The sequence below is a fragment of the Geospiza fortis genome, unplaced genomic scaffold (genome assembly GCF_000277835.1).
Source record: "Geospiza fortis unplaced genomic scaffold, GeoFor_1.0 scaffold192, whole genome shotgun sequence".
Lineage (NCBI taxonomy): Eukaryota > Metazoa > Chordata > Aves > Passeriformes > Thraupidae > Geospiza > Geospiza fortis.
In genome coordinates, this window is record NW_005054315.1 from 3,840,940 (window position 1) to 3,853,808 (window position 12,869).

At 38.4% G+C, this 12,869-nt stretch overlaps 1 protein-coding gene across 2 annotated transcripts in view; it reads left to right on the forward strand.

The window, feature by feature from the left end:
• Positions 1–374: 374 nt before the first annotated feature.
• The window catches only part of TFDP1 (transcription factor Dp-1), a 36,772-nt gene continuing 24,277 nt past the window's right edge, over positions 375–12,869 (forward strand). For both annotated transcript variants that reach the window (XM_005419973.2, XM_005419974.3), the window contains exon 1: positions 375–488. In XM_005419973.2, coding sequence (XP_005420030.1) covers positions 477–488 — 12 coding nt within the window. In that variant the 5' untranslated portion in view covers positions 375–476. The remainder of the gene's footprint in view (positions 489–12,869) is intronic.

Consider the following 12,869-nt stretch of genomic DNA (forward strand, 5'->3'; position numbering starts at 1 on the left):
TGCAAGGCCCCGGGGGGAGCTGCCCCTGGGGCCTACTTGTGCCTGCTGCTGGAAATGGGGGTGGGGAGGAGCAGGAGGCCGTGATCGCTGCCCGCCCTCGGTGCTGGAAGGGGCGCAGCTGGACAGGGACCGGCCTCGCGTGGGATCGGGCACGGGCGGGGGAAGGGCTCTCTCTGCCCGGGCACGGCTCTCCCCCGCCGTCGGGAAAGGAGTGCCCCCCACACGTGAGCGTGGGGCTCCAGGGACGAAAAGGTGATGATGGGAAACTTTTCCCTTTTTAAAACCGTGGGCTTTTTTCAAAAAGAAACCTAAATTGTGCTTGGTAGTATTCAATAATTTCAATTGTAAAAACTTTCCCTCCTTTCATTTTTTATAGCTGGTGCTGTCTTTGCTTTCTGCTTTCCAGAAAATAGCATTGTCCCTGTGTCCTGCAGCCATCAAGATTTTAAGACAACTGGTTTTTAGTCTTTGGTAACATGGCAAAAGATGTAAGTATATTTGTAGCACATACAATGTGGAAGCATAGAATGTTTTTATTAACAAAAGCAAATGGGGTCATGCTTTATAATAGCTGGCATTAATGAATATGTGGAACTTTATCTACGCTGTGCATCAAGCCTAGGCTGTTTTCCTGTAGACAGTGTAAACCAGCTTCAGATCTGCCATTTTTTCAGAGTGATTAATCTTGAGAATTCCCTATGCTAATAACAGCACTTGGGCCGTTGTCATTATGTGCATTCATACTGAACACTGAAAGAGCTTGGGTTTGGATTGGATTGAAAGAAGCCCAGCACGTGTTGTTCAGATGGCAGGGCTGTCGTTGACTGCCATTGTCAACTAACATTGCCTTTCTTGAGTTCAGGAAGGCATCAGACATTTGAGGGAAGATGGTGCATTCTCCATATGCGTTCATTGTTTATCTCTGTCTACCAAAAGATGCTTGTTAGTGTCTGTAAAAACCAGCTTTGGGAACTTTTCACCATAGATTTGCATTACTGCTGTCGTTAAGGTTTGCAGCTTCGATTCGATTCTCTGCCTCATGGAGAACTTTTGCTCTTCACCCCTTCCAGTACTCATTAAAAAAGTTCCAGTTTATTCTGCCTTTAAGATGTCAGTCATTCTTCATACCTAATATAATTGGGCTTTCATGTTGTCTTATTGAAAATAAGGCAATATACTGGTCTGTATTCAAATTAGACCATATCTCCCCCTTCAAAAAAACCCAAAACTCCTAAAAAACAGCAGCATGCAAGCTAAAGAAAAATGATACAACTCACTGGTTAGACAGCAGGTTGCAGCCTAATGTGGAATATTGCAGCCTTCAAATAGCGGGGATTTCCATGAAAGTGTGATTGGTTTAAAAAATGATCCTGTAGGGAATTTTAGTAGTTCAGCTGAAAAACATCTTAATGTGTGGAGAAACAACCAGACATACGTAGTCACTGAAAGCTTGCCTGGAAGAGATAAGGGTGGCCAAGTACATTACAGATAGCAGAGTTCAGGGAATGATAGGCCATATAAGCGGGAAGAAAACGAAAGTGGAGTGTGTTAGACTAGGAGATGAAATTGAAACAGTTCAAAGTAATTGAGATACCAAAGTGCATTTGTTTAATACTAGCTTTTGGGAGAGACATCAGCTAAGTGAAGAGTTGCTAGCACCTGGAAATACAGATGAATGTCCTATAAGTGAGAATGAGACATTTAAGAACAAACCTTATTTTTGAAAGATCTAGTTTATTCTAGGAAAGAGACTAGTTAAGGAAGAAAGGAAGGAATAACCAACCTCATAGTAAACTTAAGAAATGGGAGAAGGTGCTACAGATCCAGAAAGAAATTGCTTTCAATATATTTATTAAAGAAGTAGTAAACTGAATTTGGAAAAATGAAAATCTAGGTCAGGTTTTAGGTAAAATTTTAAATGTACTTGAGCACTGGAGCAGGGTAGCTAGAAAGGGTATGAAATCTTAACTGAATATTGTCTAACCTGTTCTTAAAAACATCTACATATACTTCAAACCTGCCTCAGGGAAGAAATATGAACTGCTTACCTTTTTGCAGACTGTACCCACCATTACATGACGCCTAAAATGTGTAGTGAGTGTTGGGAAGTTTTAAATTTCTAGGTCTGAATATGGGCCCTATGAATTGTGGTTTAATGCTATAACATAGAGATGTTAATTGGTATAACACTTATTTTAATTTTCAGAAGGGAAGAGATTTATTTCCATATTTTTGTTCAAAGTCCAAGTTCTTTTTCAAGCAGAATAATGGAATTATGATGCAAACAGTATCACTAAATTTCTGGGCACTGAGTCTCTGAAAACCTGTGTTGCTGTAAATTTAAACATTCTGATGTGAAAATATTGCTGTGATTAATGGCTTGTGGTTCTGCCATGTCACCCATCAAGTGCTCTAACTGTCTGTGAGATGTAGTGGCGAAGAAGATGGCATAGTTGGTGATTGCTCCTGCCCCTTCCTTCCCTTTTTCTCAGCAGAGCTGAGATGGCTAAACTGTGGGAAGGGCTGTGCTGCTACAGTCCTAAGTCTGGGCTTCAGGTGGCATTTCCATGGCCAGGAATGTTCAGAGTGCTCCAGCCTGGGAGTGCAGGCGAGGTGTGCATCCCACTGGTGTCCTGTGCTGCCAGGCCAGTGTGCCCTGGTGACAGTGGAGCAGGGAGCCCTGCACAAGGGGAAGCTGTGGAGACAGTGCTCCTGCTTTATGCTTCTTCCTGCCTGCTGCAGGACAGCACTTTTCCTTTTATTGTTTCCATTCAGTTCTTCTGATGCCTCTTTTTAAAAACTAGAATTTGATAGGACCTGCTAGAAAAGTCAAATACTTATAAGAGTTTGCAGACTGAGACTTTACTTGGTAATTGAACAAATGGGGGAATTTGTTCAATGTGATGGAGAGTACTGGCAAACCCAGTGAAATGTTTTTATAAAGTATTAAAGAATTGCAAAAGTAGTGATCAGGTAAGCTAGCAGAATAATGTTTATGAACTATATGGTCCAGGTCTAAATTCTGTGAAGTATTACTTTAAAATGTATCTCTCTAATGCTTTTCAGAGCATACAATCAAGAGAAAATAAGAAGCAAAACATTGATTTTAATTTTATTTTTCATTTATATTTTGGGGTTTTATGCAAAATACTTTGATTTCCTCAGCAGTAGTCAGGAAGCTATGAGGTGGGGGGAAAAGGATTCATTCATACATAGCACCTTAATTAAGAGCCTGCAGGTGGAGTTTAAGTGCATAATCACAATGTTGTAGCTGGATAACTTGAAAAATGGTAATGTAAAAAGAAATACTAGCTTGTGAAGGTTAAAGTATCCATGGGTATATCAGTTTATGTTTTGGGTAGGGGATCTGAAGTGCAGTGAAGATAAAGGACAAAAAAAAAGAAGCACTCATTTTCCAGTGTGATCTGGTAATAACAATAAACACATCCATTTTTGAGTTTATGAGCACCAGTGAAGCTAAGAAGCAGTTCTAACAGAATCAGGCAGATGTGGTATATCACATTCAATTCAGGCCATCTTTGTTCCTAGAAAGACTTTACTGTTTGTGCAATTAAAAAAAAAAAAAAAAAGACAATGAAAAAATAGGTGTGGACAGGAGAACAGCAATTGCTGTATCTCAAGGACTTGGATACCTTGAGCGTGGGATCATTGCGTTGCTTTTCAGAGTCTGGATGACAAGTTGAGGTCAGTAGGTTTTGGTACAGTTTTACATCTACATTTGAACTGTGTGGGAAATTTCTTGGTCGTTGCATATGGGCAGTCTCCAGAGACTTCATCTTAGCCAGAGCTCCTCTTTCTGGTTAATCAGTGTTGCTCTGAGTTTGCCTCATCTCCTGTGAACTCTTCCACTACTTACAAATGTGGCACCTTCCAGGCAGGAGCTGAAGGAGCCAAATGTACAGGCAAGGTCCTCAGTTTACTTGTTCTCCTTATTGGATTCATGGGAGTAATAGCGTGGGGGGAAAGCAGTTCGCTGTGTGTCGTGGTCACCTGTCCACCCTTGGCATGCCTAAAACTAGCCAGGATGCTGCTTTGAATGAAGTAGAAGGAATTACTGTAGCGAGAAAGCAAATTTGATACATTAATTTTTTTTCCAGCTTCCACTGCTTGCTGGCCGATTTTATATTCAGTTATATGCTGAGAATTATCTATAAATTAAGATGAAGAATACTTTTTTTAGTAGCATTGGTTAATGTACCTTCCGCCATTAAAGTAGCAGCTTCTGTAGCATGGCTGAAGATCCAGCTTGTGGTGACCATGTTTCTCCCCTCAGTTACTTCTGTCACTGCTGAACTGTTGAGGCCTCTCAAGGAGCCATAAGCAAAGAGAAGCTTGGGGATCTTTTCTCCAAGACACTCAGTGTTACATAGGAGAAAAAAAGCAGGAACAGTGGAGTTTATTTTCTGCCAAATTTCTGTGCTCTTAATACAACCAGGAACTAGATCTGTTGTTAAGGATAGTCTAATGCATGGTGTTATAGTGAATATTGAAGAGAAAGGGGCTAGACAAAAGGAATGAGTATGGTTCCTTCTGATCTCCAGAATTACACTTACCAGAACAGATGAGTCATGTAAATGAAATATTCTTATCTAGTCGTGTTGTTTGTGATTGTTTCTGTTGTTCACCATTAGTGGATGGACTGCTTCAAGCCATTTAAAAATAAATTGTGCACAGAGAACTTGAAGTTGGGAAAAAACTCTCAAAAACTTTTGAAGCCGACATACCACTCTTAGCCTTCCGAATTTCTCACAGACTAAAATATCTTTCTTGAGAATTGTTCTTGAGTTACTGTTTCATAGGTAACTGACAGTGGTGTTGCCTTTGGAACTGCTTGTTCTAAAATTAGATTTTTTAATTTATTCTTTAAAATTATGTTCTACTGTCATCTTCTGCTTGAATTATTTTATGAGGGATTTTTCTCTTGATCCCTAGTTTGCATAAAAATTACTTCGTCTCTTTAGTTTTTTATGGTACTTACATGAATCTTAGTAGTAGATATGGCACATATATCCAGTTTTGCAAAGGAAGCCCTGTGAGCATGTGAAAATATGAGGACACACCATAAAAAGTGCAAAAAATTCACCTGATCTAACATTACTGTTCAAGAGATGTACAGATGTGGGAATTAATGCTGGTGGTCTATTTTAGTGAAGTATTCAGAATACATTCAGGTATGTAGCTTAATCTAGTGAATTTATTTCACAATATTACTAAATATTTTGCTCAAAGACTATTTTAAAAAACCCACAGCAAACTGGTTTCTTCACACAATTTTACTGGTTAGGTTAATAGGGCTGCTGTTTTTGTGGAAAGTCGAAATCTGTGCTTTTGTATAATTTTTTGCCAGAACACTACAGAGGTTGTACTTTTAAATAACTTCCATTTGATGTTTCTACATCAATCTTGAGCAAGTCTAAAAATGTTAAGTTTGGTATGGATTGAAAACAAGAACCCAGCGGAAGTAGGAAAACCACTTTTATTTGGACCTTTTTTACATGATGCACTTTTAATCCCTAGAAAGTATTAGAAGTCTTCAGAACATTTTTCAGACTTTTCCTAAAATACCAGCATGCATTTCTCCTTTTGTGTTTATTTTTGGGTTATGTACTGGAAATTTCGTTGAGGCAGACTAGAGAAGTTAAGTCTTTGAGGAATCTCAAGTGGTCATGCACCTTCTTTGATATCATTTTAGTTCAGTAGCTTGATCTACTTCTGTTTGCCTTTAGTGAGTTCTAACATGTCCAGAAGTTTGCAAACTATTGATCAAATAATATTACGAAATTAGGTCATCTAAAAAGGCATCTGTTTGGGATTTTGAACGTTGCTAATTTTTTTAATTTACCTTTTCAAAGAAGGCAAAAGGAGAGTGATCTTTAAGCTCTCTTTTATACATTCCAGGGATGCAGTCAGAGGTGGTTTTTCCTACGTTGGTTTGTATTATAAAATCAGGAAATAACAACTCAGAAGTTGCCTGTCACCTTGCCAATTTATTTGTCTAAATGAAGCATTTTCTTGTAGCCTGTAAGTGTTAAACTTTATTAATTGTATGTGCCAGTTAATAGTAGTGGTATGTTGCAGTATTTTACTGAATAACTACACTATGATGGCAACAGGCTCAACAAAAATGCAAATTTTAGAAGTTAAGTTACGCTGGGGATCAGTTGTTTTAATGTTTGCATTTGATTGTGTGATTATCTATTAATGGAGATTTATTATGGCTAATTAGGAGTGTGAAGAAGAATGGATCAATCTTTGCTAAATGTTGTCTATATTAAAACATTTCTCAGGTAGAAGACAACTTGATCTTAAAGATGGGCAGTGGTCCATGTTCCCCAAAAATGCTTGTGGCTACTTGTCTTGTGTTACATTACGTTTGCTAAGAGTTCCAATATTGCATTATTGGTTACACAGACTTGGTTGAAAGTTGCACTGTGGGCCACTCTAGCCTTGTAATACACTGATAAGAGGTTGGTGGTTCTGGAATGGTCCTGTGCAATGTTCTTTGTTGATTTCAGCTGTGGTTCAGATGCTGATGGAGAAGCTGCTCTGAAGTCTTGGTTTGAGTCTCTTATGGTCAAACCTAGAGTGGTTGCAGGATGTAGTTGTGGAAGTGGCTGCTGCTGGTACCTCCACATGTGGTCATTTAGTCCAGGAGGATACTAATGATGATTTTATTTTCTAGTTAATTTATGTGGTAAAAGTGGAAAAGCAGTGCTTTGTCATACTCACTGCTAGGAGTCTCACATTCAATTCTGCTTCGTTCTTACAGCTTCATGGTTAGTGCTGGGGACATCAGCTTTAAGTTTTGCAAGGGTTGTATCACTTGAGCAATTGAATAACTGTAAGAAGCAACACCATGGAGTGACTTTTCACTCTTGAGGTGTTTTTGATCTGTTGGCTGCTTAGACAGGACCACCATTTGACTTGTCTTCAAAGTGAGTTCTTAATTTTTGTTGCATTTTGGATGTGTTGCTCTTGTCAGAAAGAAAGGCCAAGAAGCTAATAGTCTTGACATATTCTGCAATAAAGGAGATCTTGGGTGTCATTTTGTGTATTGCTCAGATCCAGCTTACCTGCAGTATCAGTAGAGCCTGTATCAACAATGCTTGACTGAACTTCTCACCTGTATTTAGCTTTTTGCCTTCACAATTCTCTGGTATCCAGGCCTTTGTTTTAGTGCTTTGGCTATGCCTTGTTAGTTAAGGTGCTAAAAATTCAAAAATACTCTTTGGAAAGCTCATTTCTGTGGTGTAGCTCATTGCTGAGTGGTTGGCAGACACATTAATCTTGAAGATACTGCCATGATCTGAGGATGTAATATGATTATCTCTGTTCCAGAAAAAGGCTACTAAAACACAGTAAAACAACACATCTGAGAATTTTGAACAATCAAACTCCTTCAAACGTTTTTATGCAATTTATACAGTAAAGCCCAACTTCAAACATTTTTATACAATTTATACAGTAAAGAATAGTTCTCACTGGCTTCATTTTCAAAATGAAATCCAAATGTTTTAAATTTAAGAACTTTTTACCCTTTTCTACAATATTCCTCTATTAATATCTTGATTGCCCTTTAATTTTTGCAAAAAAAAATGAAATGGATGTCTCATAGTAATCTTTTGTTGTTGCTTAATAATTCATTCCCAGAGCATGTTTGCTCTGGTCCCTGCATGAGATGAGAAACCAATGGGGAAAGTAGTTCATTATCATCTTCTTATAAATGACATTTGCATATGGATAGGGATGAAAGAAGAATAAAGGTTGTTTAAGCAGTCTTAAAATAAGGTTGTTTATTTCTGATTATAAGCTTTATTCCAGTTCCACTTTGTAACTTTGCTTATTTTCTGTTGCTTCCTGATATTGAAATAAGGTAAACAAAAAAAAGGAACTTTGCATTGTCAATAAAGTAGCCCATAATAAAATGGCATGGCATGGAGCCTTTGGACGTGTTGCCTTTAAATTGACTGGGGACCATAATGGATGGAGTTAGTTGCAGTTTTGCACAAGATGGGTGGTTGTTTGCTAGTTGGCTTTGCAAATGCCTGTAGACAACAGAGGCATCATCCTGGTCATGGAATTGTGGAACTGTTACGGTTGGAAAAGACCTCCAAGATCAAGAAGTCCAACCATCAACCCAACAGCACCAAATGCCTTGACAAGCTCTGGGCGGAAATGCTTTTCTTTCCCAATTCCTCCATTTTCTGATTCTGCCATCTCTACTTCTTTCCTAATTTATTTTGAACTTCTCTGTCAGAGTTCCAGCTTATTTCCCCTTTCAGTTGTAGTTTAGGTTGTGTTCGTTTTCCCACTTCCCATGTTCTTCCCTTCTCACAGCATTTGATCTCATTGTTCCATTAAAGCTCTCTTAGGTTCTCATCAGTTGTATTGCCTGTACTTTTTCAGTGACTCAACAGTTTCTCTACCTCAACTCCTAATTCTGTCATCTTCCATCTGATTTTCTAGCTCATTGTGTGTCTTTTCCAGCCAGTCCCAAAATTGTCTCATTTTCAGACTGTCCCATTCTGACTCCCATTCTTTAACCATTCTTGTATCTGTGGCACCTGTATCTCTTTGTCAAACGCAGTCCTGTGCCTCCATGCTCTATGGGCTTGATCTGCTGTTAACAACTGAAAATTTCTGTTCTGAGAATCAACCTTAGAGCACATACCTCTGTTTCCATATATCTCTACCCTTTTTTGCTCTTCTTTCAGCACTTTTTCAGGTAGTGTTCTTAAAATGGGCTCATTACTTAGAAGCAAAGTAGAAGGGGTATTTCTGTGGCACAAAAGCCCCCTTCTCTTCCCCATACTTATTCAAAGTAGTGTGGGGCAATGTGCCTCTTGGGTTAAATCTGATATACATAGCACATGTACTTGTTCAGTCTTGTTTTTGTCAGATAAACTTCTTGCTTTTATAGTTTCTTTGTCCTTTAGTCCATATTCACCTTGCCTATTTTCCTGTTTAGTTTAAAGGTTCAGTGAATAATTTGGTGCCAGTTTTTATTAACAAATTGAATTGCAAGGCTGGAAAGCTGTGGAAGAAATTTTATTTTTGTTGTAAGGATGTTGATTTTCTAGTGCACAACTTCAGAGACTGCAAATAGTAGCTTGTTAGTAAGATACTAAATTATTCTCTCGTAATCTTTAGGGATTTTTTAATGACTGAAAATCTCTGCATCTTCAGAAAATTTTGTTTCAGTTTAACTTCAGTCCTAGCAAAAAGATACTTCCCAGTTTACTGATTTTCAGGCTGAGGGCACTTGTAGTGCTTTTCTATTTTGACTTGTAAACAAAACAGAAATAGACTTCCCAGTCCTTAGGACTGCCAATGATCTCATAGCAGGCTAAAGCTAACTTTAGTTGATTTTTTATATGTTTAGTTCTTCAGTTAATTTCTTTTCCTTGGGAGCTCTGAACAATGAGCTGAGACCAAACCTCAGTGATGGTTGGGATCTCTGCTCCAGCATGGCTTCTGCAGTTCAAATGACCAGATCTACTGATTTGTCCAGTGGGCTTTACCCTCATTCTGGTGCTCTGTGGGAAGATACTAAGTTATTACAGCTTAGATGCTGTGTTGGATGTCAAGAGCTATTTTTTAAAATCATTGTTGGTTTTGTTGTAGTGTGTGAAGGATGAAGGCTGTATCTGTATCTGTTGCCTGTTTAGGGTTTCAGGGGTTTCTTTTTGTAGCTGTAGAGAAGTACACATAGCCAAAATGTGTCTTCAAAGAGGAAAACTGTGCTGAATTGTGAAGTTGAACACACTTAATAAGCTTTCAAAATCACATGTAAAGAGCATTATTATTTTAAGCAGCCCCAGGATCACCATCAAAGGATGTAACACATCTTGAGATTGAGGATCGTGAGCAGATAAGGAGAAACTGTGGAATACAAAAAGAATACATAGGAAAATAGTAAAAATCCAAATACCTTGTTACAAGTACCTTGATAAGGCCTAAAAAGTAAGTGTATTTTCTCATCAGAAAATAGAATTTCCTTGGTGTCTAAACCCTTACTGACAGAAAGTTACCTTTCCATTGGGGAAAATTGAATACTTTTTCCTGGGTGGGTGTTTTTGGGGGGAGGGAGGGTGTTGGTTTTGGTGGTGTTTTGGGTTTTTCTTTTTTTTTTTTTTTGGTTCATTGTGAATCTGCAGCTATAATAAATGGAATGGGAGCTATAGTCACGTTTTCCTCTGTTTTCTTTCTTTTGGGTGCTGTGCTACATAGGTCCCAGGGGAGTAATCCTGGTGCTTCCTCTAAAATAACCTGGCTTGAAAAACAGGGAGAATGTCCTCAAAATGCATACTGAGACATGTTTTGTGTAGTGTTTCCATTTCAGAACAGAGACACCAGAATTCTGTATGGGATGGAAGTTTTGCTTTTCAGTTTTCTTTGACCAAAATTTGTCCCTTCGACCAGGGATAAGTTTTGCTCACCTTAGAATTAAAAATGTATCCAGAAGTGTGAAGAGCATACTGGGGCTGGATTAACAGAATTTTCACTAGAAATGAGTTTTCACTATGAATAATAGCAGCTGGGGATTCTGTTTTGCTGTGAAATTCATGGTTTTCTTTCCAAATAGCTTTCTGGGGTCTTTCTTGGTATATGCTTACAAATGAGTTGAATATGTGCCATTTTCACTGCTAGAGGTGAACCTTTACTAAGACAGTGGTAGAAAGGTGGTGGAACTGTAACTTCTGTATTGGTCATTAGTATTGTAGTCCCTGAGGAGATCCTGCTTGTTATTCAGTGATTGCATTTCTCTGAATTTTCCCAAATTGCTTTCTTTTATTGATTAAGTGTGGTGTTTTTCCTTGAATGTTCTCTAGTTTTTCAGTGACTTTTGTACTTTCAGTCTCACAAAAGCATGGTATAGGGCATGTATCATTAACCTGAACCTTTGTAATGCTAGATAAAATTACGGTTTTTGGAGTTACTTATTGTTTTGGGTAATATTTTTTCACTGTATGTTTTAATTATGAAGAAGAAGACTTGAAGCTTATGAGATTATTTGATAGTATGATGTTGGTTAATTTACTTAAATTAAAACAAAAAGATTCTACTAGAGACATTCTAATTTGAAAAAAATAGAAAATGGAAGGAACCAATAAGTAGTTGATTACTGAATTACCTAATTTTTCAATTACTGAAATAGTGATTTGCGTTAATACTTGAATTTGCTGAATATCACAGCTTAAATATTTGGTTTTGGAATATCACTGTAACTGACATGCACTTGGTGCAGGTTTGCCTTTGCATATTAAACCAATGAATGGATTTAATAACTCAAAATTATTAACTTCATATGCTTAAAAGAAAGACATTACAGATTAAAATAGCCATTTTCTTGGTGGTTTTCTGATCAAAACCGCAATATATTAAATGCTTTCCCAGTCTCATTTATAATCATTATTTATTCTCATGGAAAAAAGAATTTGCAGGTGTCCTGAGTACAAGCCTCTTTCTGCTGTGGAATACAAACTTAAGTACTGCATTGAAAGAAATATGACAATGAGACTGCACTTCCTGTGTGGTTTAATACTTCTGGTTTGAAATTTAGATAGAATGGGAGCATAAGGTAACACTTAGCCAAAAATTTTCCTTCATGTTTTCTCATGGAGTTCCAATGTTCTGGAATGTCATGCTGCCGTATTAGCCCTAATAACATCTCTGTACACAATACTGGTCTCAAATTGATGAGTAGACCTTTTACTTTGGAAGTGTCTGATGTAGTCTGTTGCCTTTGTGAATTATGTGGTTGAGTGTGATAAAGAGTGAGGCTTATAAGGAGTTCTGGTGCCTGGGAACAGGGAGGTAAAACCATCCTTTGTTTGAGTGGATCTTAGAAATCCCTGCCGTGGGCAAGGAGGACAGGCAGCGTTCTGAAACAGCTGAGAAGTTGTGGCAGCCTCTCTAAAACTATGCTGTTGTGTTACTTTTTAGGAGTGGGGAATGGAGCACAGAACTGCCACAGACTTTTCATTCTATCCATCACTTCTACTCTCTTCCCACTTACGGTTTCTCTGTGTGTCCAGGTCCTCATTGCTGCCATGCCATTGCAGGCCACTGCTCTTTATGCCTTTATTCCAGCTTGTCTCCTATGCTCCATCATCTTCTCTCCCCATTCACTGAGGAAAGTTTCCTGTTTCCTAAAGTTCCCTGTCTTTGGTAAGAAATCCTTGGTGTGATATACCTGGATAATAGTGGCTCCACAGCATCACCTAGTGGCTTCCTTGTTTTCCCAAACTTCTGGCAGATCTCAAGTCGGGCTTTTCAGGTAGAGTTGTTTGTAATGGTGAAGGTTTTGCTGCTTTGGCTGACAGCAAAGCCCTTGATCCTTGCTCAGGGATGTCAGGAAGCCTGCGTGTACCTGCAGTGCGCAAAATGCGGCTCAGGACTTTTCAGCCTCTGAACTCCATATGCTACACTGTGGTTAAGTACAGGTATTGACTTTCTTGCTGTTGTTTCTAAATGGAAACAGTGTGTCCTGTGTTCATGAAATTTTTTTCAGAACTGTTCTGTCTGCAGGTACAAAGAAATTACTGCATCCTCTTCTCTATTCAGTTAACAGTATTTTGAAAGTAATCACCACTGTGAGGCTTCCCAAAGGATGGTGATGACTTTGTAAACCTTATGTCACCCTACAGCTCTTTTCATTTTAGAGGTTTCTATTCTGATTTTTAAAAAAATAACAATTGAAAGGCTCAATATATTTCTTATTAATGATATTTTTCCCTGATTAGAATGGCCCAGGCACTCTCCACTGCCTGTGCTGTTTTTGCTGTAATGTTTTTACCTTGTGTATTAGGTGAGTAGTATCTACAGAGAGAAAGGTGTAGTTGCAG